This window comes from Carcharhinus amblyrhynchos, chromosome 1 (assembly GCF_965287045.1).
Source record: "Carcharhinus amblyrhynchos chromosome 1, sCarAmb.v2.hapA, whole genome shotgun sequence".
Classification (NCBI taxonomy): Eukaryota; Metazoa; Chordata; class Chondrichthyes; order Carcharhiniformes; family Carcharhinidae; genus Carcharhinus; species Carcharhinus amblyrhynchos.
Genome location: NC_137324.1, coordinates 38327641 through 38349632, shown reverse-complemented (window position 1 = coordinate 38349632; position 21992 = coordinate 38327641). Strand labels below are relative to the sequence as shown.

General features: G+C 41.7%; 1 protein-coding gene across 1 annotated transcript in view; it reads left to right on the top strand.

The window, feature by feature from the left end:
* Positions 1 to 396: 396 nt before the first annotated feature.
* The window catches only part of LOC145357341 (gamma-secretase subunit Aph-1b), a 67791-nt gene continuing 46195 nt past the window's right edge, over positions 397 to 21992 (top strand). Inside the window, exons 1-2 of the mRNA XM_080210652.1 lie at positions 397 to 635; positions 12478 to 12648. Coding sequence (XP_080066778.1) covers positions 523 to 635; positions 12478 to 12648 — 284 coding nt within the window. The 5' untranslated portion in view covers positions 397 to 522. The remainder of the gene's footprint in view (positions 636 to 12477; positions 12649 to 21992) is intronic.

Below are 21992 nucleotides of genomic sequence, written 5' to 3'. Positions count from 1 at the left end.
CAGAGGCTAAATGAGAGCTGAACTCTGAACCTGAGCACTCCTGAAACCATGGCTCTTCCCCCTGCTTGAACACTGACTTCACCTCTAACCCTACCGGCTGATGACGCAGGGGGAGAGCACGCGAGATCTGGGTGCCGGACTCCTGGCCCCGCCCCGGCCCCGCCGCGGCCCCGCCCCTGGCCTCCCCGGCCCCGCCCCTGGCCTCCCTAGCCCCGCCCCATGTCCCCGCCCCCGCCCGGGCCCGCCCCTGGCCCCTCCTCCTCCGGCTCCGCCCTGACCAGCCCCTTCCCCGGTCCCACTCAGGCCCCTCCTCCCTCCCCTCCCCGCATTGTGCGGACTCGCCTCGCGGACTGGGCGCTTGGTGGGTGTAGGGCCTGTGAACGGAGCTACCCGCAGCCCCCCCCCCTCCTTCCGGCCTGAGCGGCTCCATCTCGGTTGTCATGTCCCGGGCGGAGTGGGCACTCGGTCCGAGCTGCTGCTGCCGCCGCTGCCCCCGGACTTACCGCCACCGCCGCTGACGAGATGACCGTGGCTGTTTTCTTCGGCTGCACTTTCATCGCCTTCGGTCCCGCCTTGGCTCTGTTCGTCTTCACCATCGCCAAAGACCCGCTCCGGGTTATCATCCTGATCGCCGGGTAAGCTGAGGCTCCGGCCCTGCCTTCCCTCAAACTGCGGCAGAGCCGAGCCTACCGCCTATTAACGAGTGTTCAACCCTCCACAGGTCGGTAGCTGAGGTTTAATACTCTGGGAACGGAGTGTTGGATTTGTCCCTCACCCCCCAATCTGACCATCTCCAGCACCGACTCAAAACTGCATCCCTGAAAGATCCTCATCCACCCCCACTCCCCCCCCCCCCCCCCCCCGCGACCAACTACTTAATTTTAAAAAATGTTCCTTGATTTTGTCGCCTGTTAAGTCATGAGTTGAACTTTTAACGGTTAGCCCATTGAAAATGAAGCATCAACAGATAGGTTAATATTGGGGGCCAGCACCGCATCAGAATCGTTGTCATTTTAGTAGGCAGCAACTGTGAAATTTGTGTCATTTACCCTCTTGTTTCCCCCCCCCCCCCCGCCACCACTCCCACCCGAGGTCAAGTTTCCTGCATCTAGATCCAATTTGCTACCTGCTGCCCATCTGAGATTGGAACTTGCTGACATGGCAACGAACCAAACAGTTTTTCAGCATTGAATAAGATAGTCCCATTTTACAGAAACCCACCACGTTATTTAACTATGTAATGAGAGATTTAGGAGACCAAAATTGTGAGAAATTGCCACTGATGAGGGAAACTAGGGCAGATCGAAGTGCTCTCAAAACTCTTTTTATCCCCTTATTGTTTAGGAAACCCATCGTTGACTGGCCAGTTACCAACTGTTTCTAATGTCAGCCTCCCATTGGCCTCCCTGGCTGCTTATTATTTTGTTTCCTTATCTAATTTTTGAATTCTTGAACTGTAACATTTGGAACCACTGTGTACATTTCTATCAGCGAAGATTTTAAAACTCTGGCAACATTGTTTTTGATTTAGGCAGAAATTTTAAAGGTGAAATAAAGTGTAAGGAAAATTGTTTTTGTGCAAAATACTTGACCCCTGTCCCTTCCTCACAGGGTGATTTCCTTTTGTGTAACCTATGCGATTGGGATTCAGATGAAGCTTGTTTCGAGTGTGTGATTAATTGATCCGAGTCATGTAGATATTGTTCAGTTCCCATTTAAGAATCATCCAGTTTCAATTATAAATTTCCACATATGCATATTTATAATAGAAATTGGTTATGTAAACTTGTCATGTCTTGCCAATGTTGTTGCTGCAACAACTTGCAAAATTTCTCCAGGCACTTCCCAGAGGTGTAGGAGGACATTTGATGCTGAGCCAAAGAAAGAGAAAGCAGAACGGGATGAGGGTGAGTTTTGGGAGATGATTATAGAAGAGATGGAGCTGGGGGGATTCAAAAAAGTTGAGGTAGAGGAATGGAGAGTTTGAGGTGTGGTTGGAGCGCTGGAGGAGCTTATAAAGATACAGAGAAAAAGATGGTTAGGAGTTTTAATATTTGTACAGAGGGGCTTGGAAGCCAGTGTAGAGCAGTGAGAACATGGATGGGATGAGTGAGACTTGTACATGCTAGAATCTGAGCAGCAGACGGTTAAATGAGCTGAAGTTTACTACAGGATTGGTGATCACTTAGGGGAGCATTGGGACACCTATGGCTGATGACAAAAGTGTGGATATAGATTTTAAACAGCAAGTGGACCAAAGCAAGGGCAATTCTAGGTGATGTAAAGCAGAAGGAAGTATGCAGTCTTTCTAATGACAAAGATATGGGTTTGAAAACTCAGTTTAATAGAAGGTTGTGATCAGGCTTGTTCAGTTTAAGGCGGGAACAGGATGAAATCGTAGGCAAGAACATGGAAGGTGTGACAGAAGCACAAACAAGGCTTTAATTCTCCGCATTGTTTAGCGGGAAGAAATTGCAACCTATCAAGACTGAATTTTGGACTAGCAATCACAAGGGAGTAGTGCAGTGATTGAATCTGTAGTTATCTGTAGTTATTGACCCGGTGTCTGTGAATCATGACACCAAAGGTGCAACATGCAGGGAATGGCGGATGACTCTTGGGAACTCTGGAGTTGACAGTGGGTCAACAAAAAAAAGCTTCTGCTGGAGATCCTGTCACTCCAGTTGCTTGGTAAGAATAGAACTAAAAAAAAGACACCAAGTTGGGCAGTGGCCGAGAGGCAATAGAGGCTTATGAGATTGGCTGTCAAAGTCTGCAGTGTGGTCAAGGATGGATAATCTCCACATGTTCATAGTCTTTCAAATGTCATTAGTGTCTATCATTAGGGCTGTTTTGCAATGAGCATTAGCATTATTGAATTAATTTAAATAGAAATTGGTAGGGGGACGTGAGTAGAATTGGAAGGCGACAGAACCTTGCTGGGAAATGGAGATCAGATGGTAGGACCGAGGGATTGAAGGTGGATTCTCTCTGGAAGGATGGCGACAGCAACTTTAAAAATTCATGTCCGAGGAAATATAATTACATTTGGTTGAAGAAGTTGGGGTCTGGAAATATTTGCTGACATGGCATAACAAAGTATGGCGGATGATTACTTGATGTGCATGTCGCTTGGGTTTGTAGTCCTGATTTCAGAGAAACAAATCGGGTACTGCACTGATGTCACATAGCTGACTTTGAATGATATGCTGAAACATGATTGTCGGTGAAACAAAATGAGGGAACAGTTGAGCGTGTTGAGAGTGGCACGAGTGCAATAACAGGTAGAGGGGCCTCTTCTTTGATTTGGTACGTGTTGCATACCCTTTCACCCCCATGCCAACCTTTAAGAGGTCTATGCTTTGAGGGTTCTCTGCTTCTGAGGTTCGGCTCACTGATGAGGTCAGCTTCATTCTATCTGTTGTGTCTCAGTGCCAACATCACCGAGTCTCCCTGCAATCCCACTACACTCCTCGTTTGCCTACATGAAAATGTTCTGCCCCTCAGCCCCAAGTTTCCTCTTCTGTGGTCCTCGACACCTGTTGTTGATGCACACCAATATTCTGAATGGGTGTAACCTATAATCTGGCATTTCTCCAGTTAAATCCAACCTGATTGTTATGTTTTGAAGAATGAGGTTTCGTCAGACCATAGAGAGTTGCTTGGAATTGTTGCAGAAAATAATTGCTCTTTTGGATCTGCAAACAAAGAAATCCCTCTGTTCTGCAAACTGCAGAAGTGTGCTTTGTGATGATCATTAGTGCTTTAGCGAACACTGTGGATGTACAGCACGTGTGTGTAGTCCAGGTTTTAGTCACTGGCATCAATTCCTTAACTGCACCAAAGTGATGGAGAAAAAAGGGTGGGAATAATCAATACATTTAGCTCCATTTTACCTCCAAGCAGGAGCACGCTCTTAATTTTGTTGCTTGTGATATTTGGGTGTGATGAAAACCGCCTGTTGCCTTTTCAAATAGTTGGCAGTACTAGTTCTCAGGTACATTGCATGGATAATGATATTATGTTCTAATTCTTCTACATTTATGATGAGGAAAATTAAAGTACAGATCAGGGTAACTGAAATATCTAACTCAATATATTTTAAACTACGGTGAAGTGTATACTTTATCTGTTTGAAATAAACGGACACAGGAAGCATGCAGCAGTGCAACCTGAACAGGAGATTCTAGGCCTTAATGCCCACTTGTCATGAATGCTTAAAGGTTGTCAACTTGAACTGTCAACATTGTTCTGCTGTCCACAGATACTACCTAGCCTGCTTAGCATTTCCAGCTGTGTAAAAGCCTCTGGCTATGAAAATGTGCCAGGATGTTAGATTTGGTGTTTGTTATCTGAGCTTAATGATGTATGTGATGTTAGTAATGAGTATAATCCCTATTATTTTTGCGAAGTGAATGTTAGTTGATGTAATGCAAAGCAAAATACTTCCTTTCCATTGTCAAGCAGCCATCTGAAATATCCACATCATTATGAGGTCAAGGGTAGCCCATAGCTTAAATTAGTACTGTTTTAATTAATATTGGTTATGTAAAATGGGAACTACACTTGTTTTGCTTTTAAAGTTTGAATTGAAGTAAAAGAATGTCAAAAGGACATTCTCCTCGATTGAATGCAATTGTCAGACACATTGGGAGCAAAATGATTAGATAGGTTTCTCTATAGATTAGCCACTCCTGATTAACTGTGTCCTCATAAATAGATAACCAATTATAATGTTTTGTCATCTATGTGGATTTACTAGTTAGCATTCAATAAATCATCGACTTGGAGGTGAGTCATTCATTCTCCCCACCCCAATAACCACTTTGTTTGGCATTAACATGTACTTCAAACAGCATTCTAGGAGTTTATCCAGACAATCTGTTCTGATCAGAAGTAAATAACTCAAATGGCCTAGCTGCAAACAGTCTCTATAAAGAAGTATTAAACAATCAATTATATTTCTGATCTATTACAGAGCTGTGAATGTTGAGACATGGAATCATTGGCCTTTTACGATGTAGGGATTCTTTCGGCCTGTCGAGCCTGTGCTGATTGTCTGAGAGCATCACATCCTATCACCGTAACCCCACCTGTTTGTGCTGCTAATCCCCCTAACCTACATATCTCGGGTCACTAAGGGGCAATTTAGCATGGCCAATCCACCTAACTTGCACACCTTTGGACTGTGGGACGGAACCAGAGCGCCCTGAGGAAATTTCACGCAGACACAGGAAAAACTTGCAAACTTCACACAGTGACCCAAGGCAGGAATTGAACCTGGGCCCCTGGCTCTGAGAGATAGCAGTACAAACCACTGTGCCACCTTGCAGCATGGTGCATATACATGAAGTACATCTGCATCTGAAATTAAATAACTTTCAACATTTAATTATATAGTTGCAGGGCGGCATGGTAGCACAGTGATTAGCACTGTTGCTTCACAGCTCCAGGGATCTGGGTTTGATTCCCAGCTCGGGTCACTGTCTGTGTGGAGTTTGCACATTCTCCTTGTGTCTGCGTGGGTTTCCTCCAGGTGCTCCAGTTTCCTCCCGGTGCTCCAGTTTCCTCCCACAGTCCAAAGATGTGCGGGTTAGGTTGATTGGCCATGCTAAAATTGCCCTTTAGTGTTCTGGGATGCGTAGGTTAGAGGGATTAGTGGGTAAAATGTTCAGGGATATGGGGTAGGGCCTGGGTGAGATTGTGGTTGGTGCAGACTCGATGGACTGAAGGGCCTCTTTCTGCAATGTAGAGTTCTGTGTTCTATGAAAATAAGTTGATTCTATAAACACGGCAGTTTAATCTTTGAAGAATTCAAAAGATTTTAATTGTCCCGTTAAAGGAACAATAAAATAAAAATCATATTTAAATGTCCGCTTTAACATTCTTTGGAATGTAAGGGATATTAAAATTGAATGGTTAAGGAAACAGCTGGAGCTGGGGGTTAAAGATCCACTATCCATTAAGGCACATGACCGTTGAAGTGATCCCTATATCATGGAGGAACATTCATGTAGGAGTCTATTCAGCCATCACTAACAAAGGCTGAGATTGGAAACAAAATGGGGTTTATTCAAATATGAGGTTTAGCAGGTATCAGTTTAAGTTGTGAAACCTTACCGCTTGTGACGATGCCATTTAAATGTAAATTTCTTTAGCGTTAAACTTTCCCAGCTCCCGTTTCCTTTTATGACGAATTATTGTAATTGCTGAGAGACATGCTTAGAATGAATATTATGCTGAAATGCCTCTGCAGATGTACTACTGCATGCAGAATTGCAGTATTTCCTGTGATCTTCTAGTGAGTTGATCAGAAGAAAAATTGTTATTCAGTGGACACCACCTTCACTTTAATCAAGCTAATGTCTTGTATATTCTGTGCAACTATAGCCTGAATAAACTATTAGCTAGGGTGGCTGACAACAGTCAAAACGTATTAGCATTCAGTCAGTCTCATTTTTGTCCCTCTTTTTTAAAGTAGCAATCCCCCGTGCACTTCAGTGTGTCACATGTATAGCTCATGACAGGGAGGATAGGCCCCTGTGTATTATTTATATATATGTATATATATCTGCCTTGATTTAAGAGAAATGATTTGGCAGCAACATTGAATTGAATCCTAAAATCTTTTATAAACATAAGTGTAGGAGGTTAGTTAAGTGAAAAAGTTGGTACTTTGACGGGGCCAAAGAGAAATCTTCATATAGAACGAGAGAATATGCCAAAAGCATTAATGAGTAGTTTGCATCTGTCTTCACAATGATGTGTAGGTTGCATTAAGATGAGAGGAAAATTATGGGCAAGATATAATTGTTAGAAAGGAATTATGAAAAAGATTAGAGAAACCATAGCAACCCTACAGTGCAGAAGGAGGCCAATTGAGTCTGTGCTGACAGCAATTCCACCTAGGCCCTATCCCCGTAACCCCACATATTTACCGCCTAAACCTTCTAACCCGTGGATCCTGGGACACTAAGGGGCAATTTAGCATAGCCAGTGCACCTAACCCTCACACCTTTGGACTGGGGGAGGAAACTGTAGCACATGGGGGAAACCTGTGCAGACATAGGGAGAATGTGCAAACTCCATACCGACAGTGACCCAAGCCAGGAATCAAATCCAGGTCTCTAGAGTTGTGAGGCACAATGCTAACCACTGTGCCACCGTGCTGTTAGGTTACCTGGCCCAAATAGAACTTATCCTAGGATTTCTAAACTAAACAAAAGAGGAAATGGCAGAAGTGTTGGTCATGCGCTTTCATTCCTCTTTGTATGCAAAAGTAGACCCAAAGGACTGGAGAGATAAACTCCTTCAAAAAGTCCTGATGGTCTCTACAACACAAGATTCCATTTATTTTCTAATGTGGCAAGTTAAACTGACCAGCCAATAACTCTTGGTATCCTTTCTGTTCCCTTTTTCATAAATAATTGCAATAAGAGCAATTTCCGTTCTTTATTGTCTCCCTATCTTCCAAACAGCATTTAAAGAGCAGACAAAGCAGGTGCAATAATAAAATCCTCCTCTTTTTGGAACATAATAGTCCGGGAGAGGCAGAATTCTTGCAAATGAATGGCCTTTGTTGAAGACCATTAGCAGTGAAGTTTATGGTTTCCAATTGGTTAGCTGTACATTGAGAGGCAAATCTTCCAGAGGTGCAAACTGTTGAATAAAATCACTAAATATTTGAGCAGATTGTTGGGGGTTAACAGTGAATCTCCCAGTTACTTGATTAAATAGAGGGGTTATACTTTGTTTGGACTTCACATAGTTCCCGAATGGTTTACTGTCCTCACTTTCTACAGTTGTACATTCAAAATTCAACTCCACTTGTTGCACTGCAGATTTGAGATTGGTAGAGGATCTATTATGATTAATACGATTTTCTTCTGTCCTGTGTGTTCTATAAGTCAACTCAGTTAACTGCCCTTGTCTCTTTGCTTCTTGTACTTACTCTATTTCCCAGAATGGATTTAATCTGTCATGCCATTTCTTTGTTGGAAGGCAGCCTCGTGAATCACTGATGATATTGTGCCTAGACATCGACTGCATCACAAAAGAGAATTGTAATCCAATCTTTCTCTTGCAAAACTTCCTGAAAATAATCCCAACCACTATTCACAATTTTGAAAATTTAACACTTTCTTGCCTTATCTCCAAGTTAAGATCGGTTGATAGTGTTGTAATCTGAGTCTCCATCAATAGAATATTGTGACCTAAGTCTCCAAGTGGCTGAAGGATTTCAGTAGAAACAACGAGCTGGTCAGAAACGAAAACCAAACTGCATACAGCTTCTCCCTGATTTGCTTGATTGATCTGCTGTGTAAATCCACCACCTGCTCCTCTTTACCTACCCCTGTTTATCCAGGATAATCTCCTATTCATTAATTTTGCGACCATTAGTTAAGTGGCAAAATAAACGTACTGACAAGGTGCTGATGCCATTGAAGGTGACTGTTTGCACCCAAAAAGGAATTGACACCAATGACAACAATCCCATCCAGGCTCTATTCTTGTAACCCCACAAATTTATCCTGCTAACCCCCGATACTAAGAGGCAATTTAGTGTGACCAATTAACCTAACCTATACATCTTTGGTCTCTGGGAGGAAACCAGAGCACCCAGAGGGAACCACACAGACCTGGGAGAATGTGCAAACTTCACACAGGCTGTAGCCCAAGGCCAGCATTGAACCTGGGTCCCTGGCACTGCGAGAGAGGCCACTATGTCATCGTGTCACTCACAGTGCACTTTTAAAACAAACTTTGCAGTGTGACTTGGGCTGAGGGTCAGGTGCACAGTACGGTGTATCTAATGGCTCATTGTGTGTTTTCATAGAAAGCTATTGCTATTTTTCCCCACGTTGCAGAGCTGCAATACCTAAATGCCAATTCTTCCTCCTAAACTTAGTCATGGGATATATAATAAATATATCTGCATGGAGTAATGATTTAAATCTATGTGAATAGAGCGAATATTGTAGGTTCTGCTGAATGGATCTTGTGTGGAATTTTAAAAGAAATCTTAAGCAAGATAGTTGATCGTACTTTTTACTGTTGTAATTTGTACTTACAAAATATTCCAAAATTTTATGTTGTCATTTGGAAAGGAAGCCTAGTGGTTGCTGTTGGGAAGGAAGTGTAAACCACTATACTGAACTTTTGATCCTCTCTTAAAAGTCATAATTCACAGAGCAACATGCTTAATATTTTTAGGTAACCGGATAACTTTCTGGAAAAGCTTCTCTGAGTGGAGGCCTGTGACTAGTCGTGTGCCACAGGGATCAGTGCTGGGTCCATTGTTGTTTGTCATCTATATCAATGATCTGGATGATAATGTGGTAAATTGGATCAGCAAATTTGCTGGTGATACAAAGATTGGAGGTGTAGTGGTCAGTGAGGAAGGTTTTCAAAGCTTGCAGAGGGAGTTGGACCAGCTAGAAAAATGGCAGATGGAGTTTAATACAGACAAGTGTGACGTATTGCACTTTGGAAGGACGAACCAAGGTAGAACATATAAGGTAAATGGTAGGACGCTGAAGAGTGCAGTAGAACAGAGGGATCTGGGAGTACAGATACATAATTCCCTAAAAGTGGCATCACAGGTAGATAGGGTCGTAAAGAGTGCTTTTGGTACATTGGCCTTTATAAATCAAAGCATTGAGTATAAGAATTAGAATGTTATGGTGAGGTTATATAAGATATTAGTGAGGCCGAATTTAGAGTATTATGTGCAACTTTGGTCACCTAATTACAGGAAGGATATTAGTAAGGTTGAAAGAGTGCAGAGAAGGTTTACAAGGATGTTGCCGGGACTTGAGAAGTTGAGTTACAGAGAAAGGTTGAATAGGTTAGGACTTTATTCCCTGGAGTGTAGAAGACAGGGGAGATTTGAGAGAGGTGTATAAAATTATGATGGGTACAGATAGAGTGATTGCAAGCAGGCTTTTTCCAGTGAGGCTAGGGAAAAAAAAAACTAGAGGACATGGGTTAAGGGTGAAGGGGGGAAAGTTTAAAGGGAATATTAGGGGGGCCTTCTTCGCACAGAGTGGTGGGAGTGTGGAATGAGCTGCCAGATGAAGTGGTAAATGTGGGCTCACTTTTAACAAGAAAATCTTGGACAGGTACATGGAGAGAGGGGTGTGGAGGGATATGGTCCAGTCAGTGGGGCTAGGCAGAAAAATGGTTTGGCACAGCCAAGAAGGGCCATAAGGCCTCTTTCTATGCTGTAATATTCTATGGTTATGTGGTTCTGTAGGCATACAATAAAATGAAAATGGTGTTTTTACCCATCAGTGTGAACAGCTGTTACTGTTTAATGAAAAATATTCAACCAGCTGAGGTCAAAAATACAATGAATCAATTACATTTTTGAAAAGAGCTGGCAAGAATTGTTCATTAATTAAAAACCTATTTTTCTTATTAATTTAAGCCTTCCCATAGGGAACCAACAAATAAAATAGCTAATTATCCACCTAGTTGAAAGTTGAAGTTTTGCTGTGATTTGAGCTCTGATTTAACATTAGGGTCGTGAGTTGAATTACCTTTCTGCTTGGCTTAGAAAATGCATATAATTTTGATAAAGAAAATACCATTTGACAAATTAATTTTTCACAAGCTGTGAGAAAATGTGCTTCAAAGTTATGCATTTGGAATGTTTGCATGTGCAACTGGCCACTTGGATCCTGGGATATATAGCTGTTCTCCAACCAGTATTTATTTATTTTTGTATTAAAGATCACATTCCCATTTACACCACCCTACAGCCCAAAGCTTTCTTTTCCCTCATACGCCTGCTTTCTTTGTGCTTCTAATAAGTTGTTGCCAACAGGTTTCGTTATTTGCCTCCATCAGTTATTTCCTGCATTACTACTTGTGACAGTCTGAAGATAATATGTATGAGTACATTGAGCGAGGAAGAATTTGAAATACTGTGCTAGAGTCAAGGCCTCTGGGATTACTTGCTACATGTGATGGGGAATGAAAGGCATCTGACTGAGAGAGGGTGTGAATCAGTGGTTTGGGGTATTGTAATTGGTGGAATTTTTCTTTTATTAAAACTTTACTTTGTTTTTCTTTTAGTATTTTGCCTGAGGGCACTATCAGGGTGTGCTTGCACCACATTGACTTCAGTGGTTCAAGAAGGCAGTTCACCACCTCCTTTTAAATATTAGCCTAGTCGGCAATGCCCACATCCATGAATGAACAAAAAAAAGCCTAGTCTGCCATAGTCCCTGACGTGACAGAAACTGAGTCCACAATAATGAACAATGTCAATCCTTTCAATTTCTGTAACTTCCGTATTCCAAATCTGCCCAGATAAAATATTTTCTGCAAAGCCACAGAAATGAAAATAGCCACTGGCGTTGTGTTCCTCATGAGCTTCTTCCCTTGTATTCTCTTCCAGCTTTTATGTCAAAGGAATTTCTGGTAGTTGGTGTGGCAATGCCATTTATTGTGCATCTTTTAAAAAACCATGTATATAAAACTCTTTGGATCCTGTTTTAGGTTAAAATTTAACAATTTCACTTCTTACAAGTGACCAACATATGATTTCAGTCTTTTTCTAGCAACCATTACAAAATTAATTACAGTAATAAATGCTTGATTAGAGATAAAAGAAGTATCATTCTGGATGGATATCCATGTCTTCTGTCCTTTCTGAATAGATTTCTTTAACACTGTAGTATCAAACCTTTTAACAGCTTAATACACATTTCATGTGGTAGTACTGCAGCTACGTGTAATGCAGATTAATTATAATGTAGCACTTGTTTTGTGATATCGCAGTAGGATTGTAAATTTGGAAGACAGAGGTTAAATGATCAGCAGAATGCTGAATAGTAGGAAATATACTTAAGAAAACGGTATACTGGAGCTGAATATTTATTCCTGGTGTGGTAGTAGTCATTTTGAATTAGCAGTAAAGAATTTTTGGAAAAACTAGAAAAACACAGACGTCCAAATGACCTTTTTTTTTAAAAGTTCAGCAGTGGTACCTGCAGTGATTTTGCTTTACTTTCCAAATGGTATATAGTGTAAAAATGAAAATGCCGCCTGCAGAAGCCTGATTTTACATATGGTCTTCTGTTGCTGACTACAATGTAAATATTACAGCATATCATGGAGCTTTGCAGCCAAAATCATTGGGTGGCACAGTGGCTAGCACTGCTGCTTTACAGCACCACGGACCTGGGTTCATTTCTGGCCTTGGGTGACTGTCTGTTTGGAGTTTGCACATTCTCCCTTTGTCTGCACGGGCTTCTTCCGACAATCCAAGATGCACAGGTTTGGATGATTGGCCATGCTAAATTTCCTTTTAGTAGGGTAAATATATGGCTTACTGGGATAGGGTCTGGGTGGAACTGTTATCGGTGCTCGATGGGCTGAACGGCCTCCTCCAGCACTGTAGGAATTCAATGATTCTGAGATAAGGTTACTTTTTGCCATCTTAATAATCGAACAATATCTGTGTTGCAGGGCATTTTTCTGGTTACTCTCCTTGCTGCTGTCTTCGCTAGTGTGGTTTATTGCTGTAAAGGCCAGCAATGAGAAGGATGCAGAACTCCAGAAATGTCTCATTATCTTTGGTGTGATGTTCTCCGTATTACTTCAGGAGGTCTTTCGGTTTGCTTATTACAAGCTATTAAGGTATGTATAATGTGCAAATTACTGTATGCCAATACTGCCACTTGCTTTACTCTATCCTTGCTCCTGAGATGTGAATCATCAGGTAAAAAGGCAACCAACTTAGTATCTGCATTGGTGTATATCGTACAATGCTGTGCCCTCAAAAAGAATAAGGCACTCTTAGGAATTGCCTTCATGGATGTTCTGTGACGATACCTGTGCATCTGAAAGTCTTGGGGACCAAAAGAGAGACATATTTAATTTTGGCAAAGTCATAATCATGCTAATCGCCATACTCAATTTTATCATAGTTTAGTCATTGATAAAATTAAGCCAATTTGCAGGACAGAAATATTTGTATCTGTGAGCACCCTGACTCTCCATCTCTGACTGAGGGGGATGCAAATGTGCCATTTGTCTCCAGCGCAACCCTCCCCCCACACACGCAAACGCACACATTTCTGTGACTGAATGAAGGTGATGGGTGCAACGCTAAATTTTGAGGATAACTGAGACATATGTACTGCATTGCATGAATAAAAGTACGTTTGATGAAGGGACACCGGCCTTGGAGCAGTAAATGCAGTTACATTGCCAGGAGCTTTCTTTAGGGTGGGTTCTAACAGTATGAAGGAGATGGATGAACAAACCTGTTGACAAATTTTCAAGGTGTGTAACAAATAGAGTAATAATAGGTGACTTTAATGATTTTAATTCAGACTGCACAAAATTGATGCTGAAGGGTCTGAAGGAGAGAAATTTGTGGTATATGTACAGAACTATCTTGATTGATACATTCTCCGGATTGAGGTGAATATCACAAATGGATGAACAAATGAGGACATTTCAGGTTCCTGGGAAACTGCGATATATTCTGGAGCAAGAGCACCTCTACAGATATTCAGATTGTGCCTGAAGAAAGCTGGGACCAGTGTTCTCACTGAGGGATTAATAGTACTGTGCAGGAAGATTTAAACTATCTTAGCAGGGGGAGGGGTGGGGAGCCAGGGAAGAGAAGAAATGTGATTAGAGGCCATAGACTTATAAAATATAGTAAAATTAGAAATATTCCAAAACTTTCAGAGACTAGATTGAGGAAAATGAACCAAAGGAGGTACGTATGAACATTCAAATGCATGAGCATCTGTATTAGGGGTTGGACACTTGGCCCCTTAAGCCTGCTCTGCCATTCAGTAAGATCATGGCTGATCTAATTGTAATTTCAACTCCACATTCTTGTCTACTGCTGGCTGTTAGTCTTTCAGCCCCTTTTTATTAAGAATCTTATCTATCTCTGCCTTTAAAATATTCAAAGACTCTGCTTCCACTGCCTTTTAAAGAAGAGTTCCAAAGACTCATGACCCTCAGAGAAAAAATATTCTCCTCATCTATCTTAATTGAGCAACTCTTTATTTTTTAAGTAGTGACCCCTAGTTGTATACTCTCCAACAAGAGGAAACGTCCTTTCCACATCCATCCTGTCATGGCCCTTCAGGCTCTTGCATGTCTCAGTCAAGTTTCCTCTGATTCATCTAATCTCCTACAGGTACAAGCATGGGGACAGCATGATGGCACAGTAGTTACCACTGCTGTCTCGTAGCGCCAGGGACAATTCTGGCCTTGGGTGACTGTTTGTGTGGAGTTTGCATGTTCTCCCTGTGTCTGTGGGTTACCTCTGGCTGTTCCGATTTTCTTTCGCAGTCCAAAGATGTACAGGTTAGGTTGATTGGCCATGCTAAATTGCTCCTTAGTGTCAGCGGGATTAGCAAGGTAAATACATGGAGGTTGGGCCTGTGGGATTGTTGACGGTGCAGTTTCAACGGGCTGAATGGCCTCCTGCACTTTAGGGGTTCTGTGATTCTACAAGTAGCCTGTTCAACCTTTTCTCATACGACAACTTCCCCTTCCAGGTTTAGTAACCCCTCTCTGAACTGCTTCCAATGTGTTTACATCCTTTGTTAAACAAGGAGACCAATACTGTACACAGTACTCTAGATATGGTCTCACCAATGATTTGTATAACTAAAGCATAACCTCCCTACCCTTATTGAATTTCCTTTGCAATAAAAATGAACAATCTGTGAGCTTTCTGAATAACTTCCTGTTATTCTGGGATATCCCCCTGTTTGAGCTCTGCAATCTCTCACCATTTAGATAATAACCTTTTTTATTCTTGCCGAAATGGACAATTTAGTGCCCGGCGCTCAAAGGTTTGCCTCCCAGCCCCTTTCTAATTGCGTGAATCGGATCGCGTCTCGAAAGGGTGTGAGGCCGATTAGTACATTTAAAGTAGCATTTAAAGATAAAGCTAGCTAGAAATATGAAAACAGATAGGTTAAAATAAAAAAAAATTAACAAAGTGAGCACTGGTTCTAAAGAAAGTGAGTCTGGAGAACTAATACTGGAAAATTTTGATTTGATTTATTTGATTTTATTATTGTCACATGTATTAACGTATTGTTTCTTGTGTGCTATACGGACAAAACATACTGTTCATAGAGAAAGAAACAGAGTGCAGAATGTAGTGTTACAGTCATAGCTAGGGTGTACAGAAAGATCAACTCAATGCAAGTTTTCCCATATTACAGTCCGTTTGCCAGATTTTTCCCACTCGTCTAACCTATCTATAGTCCCTTTGTAGCCTCTGTGTCCCCTCTTTACAACTAATCTTTCAACCTATCTTTATAGCATCTGCAAATTTAGCAACTGTACCGACTATCACTTCATCCACGTTATTGATATAAATTGTAAAATGTTGAGACCCCAAACTGATCTCTGTGGCACACCACTCATTACATGTTGGCAACTGGAAAATTACCCATTAATGCTTATTCTTTGTTTCCTAACCAATATTCTATCCATGATAATATATTACCCATGAGTTTTTATTTTTTGCAGTAACTTTTGATGTGGCACCTTATCAAATTTGGGTTGTTACTTGTATCCTCTGGTGAAGACCAATGTAAGATGCCTTTTCAATTCTTCTGCAATTTCCCTTATTTTCCAGTAGTAATTCTCCAGACACATTTTCTGTAGGATCAGTGCTCCTTTTTTTTGTTTTAAAGTATCTATTTTTATATCTCTAGCTAGCTTTCTCTTTAAATGCTACTTTAAATATGCTAATCAGCCTCACGTCCTTTCAAGATGCGATCTCGAGATAACAAAGGAAATAAAAGATAAAACAAAAATGACAAAGGAGGTTTCTCGCACAATTAGAAAGCGGTTGGGAGGCAAACCGTTTGGCGTCGGGCACTAAACCAATTTTTAGGCCTATACGTTAGGGTGCAGAGGGACCTTGGGGTCCTTGTGCATGAGTCGCAAAAACCCAGCTTGCAGGTGCAGCAGGTGGTCAGGAAGGCGAATGGGATGCTGGCCTTCATCGCGAGGGGGATTGAATATAAAAGTAGGGAGGTCTTGCTGCGGCTGTATAGGGCATTGGTGAGGCCGCAGCTGGAGTACTGTGTGCAGTTTTGGTCGCCGTACTTACGCAAGGATATTTTGGCCTTGGAGGGAGTGCAGAGGAGGTTTACTAGGCTGATGCTGGAGTTGAGGGGGTTGAGCTATGAGGAGAGGCTGAATAAATTAGGCTTGTACTCGTTAGAGTTTAGAAGAATGAGGGGAGATCTCATTGAGACGTATAAGATGATGAATGGGATGGATAGGATAGAGGTGGAGAGACTCTTCCCGCTCAGAAAGGATAGTAGGACTAGGGGGCACAGCCTCAAGATAAAGGGGGGGCGGTTTAGAACGGAGTTGAGGAGGAACTTCTTCACTCAAAGGGTGGTGAATCTCTGGAATTCTCTGCCCGTTGAAGTGGTGGAGGCTACCTCGCTAAATATTTTTAAGACACGAGTTGATGGGTTCTTGATAAGAGAGGGGATTAAGGGTTATGGGGAGAGGGCGGGAATGTGGAACTGAGCCACGACAGATCAGCCATGATCTTATTGAATGGCGGGGCAGGCTCGAAGGGCTAGTTGGCCTACTCCTGCTCCTATTTCTTATGTTCTTATTCTTCAGGATTTGCAGTAGGCATATTGAGTTGGAAAGTTGCCCCTGTTGATTAATAACCCCATGATTATCACCATACCTTTCTGACAAGCTCCCATTATTCCATCTGTTATATTCTGCCCTACCATGTGAGCACTGTTAAGAGGCTTGGACATCATTCCCCCAAGTGACTTACTGCCATTATAATCTCTACCCAAACCACTCCTACATCTGGTTGCCTGAACTTAGGTCATCCTTCTCTATTGTGTTAATACCATCATTAATTAACAGAGTCATCTGTCCGCTTTTTCCAAGCTTCCTTCTGGAATATCATGTACTCTTCAACATTCAGGTCCCGATCTATGTCAACTGCAGCTATGTCTCTGTGATGGCTCTCAGTTCATGCTTATTTATTTCTATGTGAGCTATCAGTTCATCTGTTTTGATTCAATTGCCATGTGCTTTCAGATATAGGTTCTTTAGTTTTGTCCTTTTATTATTTTGTGTATATGTCATGGTGCGTGATGTAACTAATAAAGTTGGTGAGCTGTAGGAACAAATTGTACACAGTATTACAACATGGCTGCTTTAGATGAAACAGGGTCAAGAATGGGTTCTTAATATTCTTAGTTAACAATTGTTGTGAAATGATAAAGAATGAAAATGAGGAGGAGGTGTGCATCATTGATTAAGGATGATGTCAGTGTTCTAAATAGGATGTATTAGATGGTTCTAGGACTGAATCTATTTGACTTGAGTTAAGGAACAGAAGAGAAGTAGTTACTGTAATGACTTTGAGGCCCACAGTGTGGACCTCTTAGAATAAGAGCTCCCATATTAAGGCTTGTCCAGTCAATGACCCCTGCATGTGCACATAATGTGGAGTGTCAGGGTTATTGGCACTGTGGGTTTATACTCTTTACCTGCCTGAATGTCGCTTGCTATCTAAATAAATCTACATTTGATGAAGGGACACCAGCCTCAGAGCAGTTATTTCAGTTACTTTGCCAGGAGTTTTTTTACGGGAGTTCTAACAGTGTGAAGGAGATGGATGAGCAAACCTGTTGACAAATTTTCAAGTTTAATGACGTTAATTCAGACTGGACAAAATTAATGCTAAGGGCAGTAAAGGAGAGGAATTTATGGTATATGTACAGAACTATCTAAATCAATACATTCTCCATCTCGCATGGAAGTAAACAGTGTTGGATCTGCTGGCAAACGAAATAGAGCAAGTGGATTGTATTACAGTAGAAAATCATTCATTAACAGTCACCACAACTTAATTTGTTTTAAAGCAGTTGTAAAATGTGACCAGCAAGTAGTGAAAGTAAATTATTCAGCCAAGGGAAAGAGCTAATTTCTGTGATTTTAGTAAGAGGGTTAGTAAGGCAGATAGTAACAGGTGGTTGTAGAGTAAAGCATTAATGGAGAAATGGAAGGCGTGAGTGTTCAGGTACAAATTAAGTATATTCCTTTGGAGGAAAAGGGTAGAATTTTCTTGACAAAGGAAATAAAAGATAAAACAAAAGTGATAAAGGAAGTTTCTGGCAAACATCATGAGCGAGATGGAATTAATAACCAGAAAGGTTTTGGAAAACATAGGAGGAAATTGAAAAAGTTAATAAGGAATTCAGAGGGGCTGCACAATAAGATTAACAGGCCACATTAAACTGAGAACCAAAATGTTTTATAAACAAATAAAATGCAAGGAGAATTGCTGGGATAGAAATTTGTCCTATTACTTATTATGAATCTAAAGGGGATACAGTGGCACAGTGCCACTGGACGAGTAATCCAGAGGCCCTGATGATTGTTCTGGAGACATGGCTTCAAATCCCATCTGATTCATTAGTGCCCTTTAGGGAAGGAAATCTGGCCTGGTCAACTGCATTTGTGCACTCTCTTCAAATATAGCTGAGATCCTGTAGGTATGCATTACACTGTTGCACAGCTATTGAGCCATAAAACCTGCAAGTCAATAGTAATTGTGCAATTCATTAGCAATTGCAAATTCCAGCCCATTAGTTGACTTCTGGGTTTCTCCTGCTACAATTCCATCATCCTGCTCACCCACCCATCTCCAATCAACCTTCTTTCCCCCCATTTTAAGAACATAAGAACATAAGAAATAGGAGCAGGCCATCTAGCCCTTCAAGCCTGCCCCGCCATTCAGTAAGATCATGGCTGATCTGTCGTGGCTCAGTTCCACATTCCGGCCCTCTCCCCATAACCCTTAATCCCCTCTCTTATCAAAAACCCATCAACCCGCATCTTAAAAATATTTAACGAGGCAGCCTCCACCACCTCAATGGGCAGAGAATTCCAGAGATTCACCACCCTTTGAGTGAAGGATAGCCATTGTCAAATTAATATTGGAGCCATTGTGTCTGTGTTGGCCTTTTCCTAGAGCAACCTAAGATTAATCTTACTATCCTGCTTTCCCCATACGAGCCAGTGGCCCAGATCTCCTGGTCAGCAATGCATGTGTTTGCCTGCCACTGACTGTGGTTTGAATGGCCCACTTACCTCCTTGCACTGAAACCATAGGACTGTCTGGTCTTGGCCCTGCTTTTGAATCTGGGGATGAGCAGAGAGGAGGTCAAATGGTGAAGCATACCTACAGCGATGCTTTGCAGCCTTTTTTCATCATAAACTGAAGGCACGCTCCTTCAGGTCTGTCTGTATGCAATAATTAGCTGTCAACCCACAATGGATCTCCTCTCCCCACATCCCTGACAATGTGCCACTTCCCCCCTCCAAACATACCTTCCACATTGTAAAAAAAAATCATCAGATGGCTATATTTACTTATGGGTGATTTGGATAGTTTTATGTTGCACTTGTTTTCAGCATTAATTAAATAGCAGTAAGAAATTGTATGAATAGTTAATTGCTATAGTAACAGGCATTTATCGACAAGCGAGTGTCTGCCTGAAGGCGCTTGATTGTTATGTTGTCCTCCATCTGGCGAGAACTTTTTTCATGCAGTATTGATGTTGCAAAAACAGAAGTTGTTTATTGGCAAAATTTGACATGGTAAAATTGTTGGCGTTTGACGAAGTTGCAGTCGTGCATATTACAATTTTTCATCAAACTGTCAGTAAAGTTCAGGAGTATTATTTAGTTAGGTTAATGTTCTTCATTATGAGGTTGGTTTATATATACAATTGAACCGCACTATTAGGAATCCTCTCAGGACTGATGGGAAAAGTGGTTAAAACAAGGTGTTCGGTGAGTTGCTGCATTAGAATAACAAAGTAATTATAATTTTGAATTGAACTCTGTTTTTGACAAGGGTTGTATCTAATTATTCATCTTTCTTTCCATACGTACAGTTCCTATTTTATTGATCAGCACAAAAGATTTTCATTTGCAGGTCATGAAAGGCAAATCTTTGGCCTTTGCATGTCACATGTTTGGTGGAATTTTCTGCTGGCATCAACAGTGGGAATTGTGGCAGGCAGGATCCTAAATGTGGAATGAGGGGAAAAGTCAGCTTGGTGTCGGTGGAAAATTAGTTTGTAATATTGTTCTTCCAAAATTGAAAGCGTCTTAAAGGTCGAGTTTCCTGATGATCTATGTCAGGAACCACTACTGCATTCATTTGCATCTCATGAACAGTCATTAAAAGTTCAATTTGGTGGAATTACATCCTCCTTCCAATTAAGGAGGATTATTAGAATGATCTGTTTTCTGACTGCATAAGTGACGTGCACCTGGTGAGCTCCACTTTGTCAACATCTTAGAGTGATGTGCATGCTGCTCTTGCCTACCTTTTAAGAGCGTTGCTATCAGATTTCGGGTGCTTGTATCACAAGCTGTGTCAAAACTCTTCAGGAAGACAGGCTTACAGAAAAAGGGATGGATGTCCAGAGAAGGGTCAGTGGTACCGACAATGAGGTCCTTGGGGGGGAGAACACAGTGTAATTGTGGTATGAGGGAACAGTTACAACGAGAGGGGGAAGTGGGATACAGTAAGGCAGCAGGTTCAGGGTGTGAGCTGGATAGGTGAAGGTTACATTGCATGAGTCGCATGGGGGACAAGACAGATGGCTTGGATAACAGGATGGGCAGGGTCACGGTGGATATGGGGAGTGTGAATGCTCTTGAAGAAAAGATATATGGAAGTGAATCATTATTGGGTCCAGGGTGACCTTTGACCCCATGAGGTGCAGTGGGCAACTTCCTGCCTGTGCTTCCATGAGATTTGCCAAACTACTTGCTAATGCATAATTAATGAGTTGAAAAGCAGAAGATTATATGTACTCTTTCCGCTGTCCAGCAGGGATCACGCCTACCCACCACAACTTTTTCCCATTCTGGAGACTTTCTGTCTATCATCTGATGCTGGAATATTCCACTACTGTTTAACACCAATCACAGTTTCATCAACACGGTCAGCTGATTTTCCTTCTTGATAATGTTTCATCTTCAGCGACAATGGTCTTACATTTCCTCTTCAGGGCCACACAGTTGCAATAGTGCTCTTTGCTAAGCTGAGGTTTCGTAAGATTTTGTTTTCAGAGACGATATCAATGTTCTTGCTATCTTCAGGTGCATTGCCTTGTTGTAATTACCTCCTTGGATTTCTGATCTCCTTGCAATTTGAATGCAGATGGTATGTGTCTTATCAGGCAATGATGCCTGTTACATGATTCACAGTACAAGTAGTTATATGGTTTGATTTATTTGATTTATTGTTGTCACATGTATTGGTATGCAATGAAAAATATTATTTCTTGTGTGCTATATGGACAAAACGTACTGTTCATAGAGTACATTGGGGAGAAGGAAAAGAGAGGGTGCAAAATGTGGTATCAGAGTCATATTCTGGGTGTAGAGAAAGATCAACTTGATATGAGGTAGGTCCATTCAGAAGTCTGACAGTTGCAGGGAAGAAGCTGTTCTAGAATCAGTTGGTACATGCTTTCGGACTTTTGTACCTTTTTCCCAATGGAAGAAGGTGGAAGAGAGCATGTCCGGGGTCCATGGGGTCCTTAATTGTGCTGGCTGCTTGCCGAGGCAGCAGGAAATGTAGGCGGAGTCAATGGATGGGAGGCTGGTTTGCATGATGGATTGGGCTATGTTCACGACCCTTTGTTGTTTCTTGCAGTCTTGGGCAGAGCAGGAGCCATACCCAAGCTATGATACAACCAGAAAGGATGCCTTCTATGGTGCACCTGTAAAAGTTGGTGAGAGTTGGAGCTAACATGCAAGTTTCCTTAGCCTCCTGAGAAAGTAGAGGTTATCTATTGGTCTTGGCTTGAATTCTAGAGAGATCACTATTTTTCCAGTTAGATCCAGCTTAAATATTTACCATCATTGGGCTGAATTTCATTGGGAATAAAGGAGTCTTGCCATTTGGTTCAGTAGAC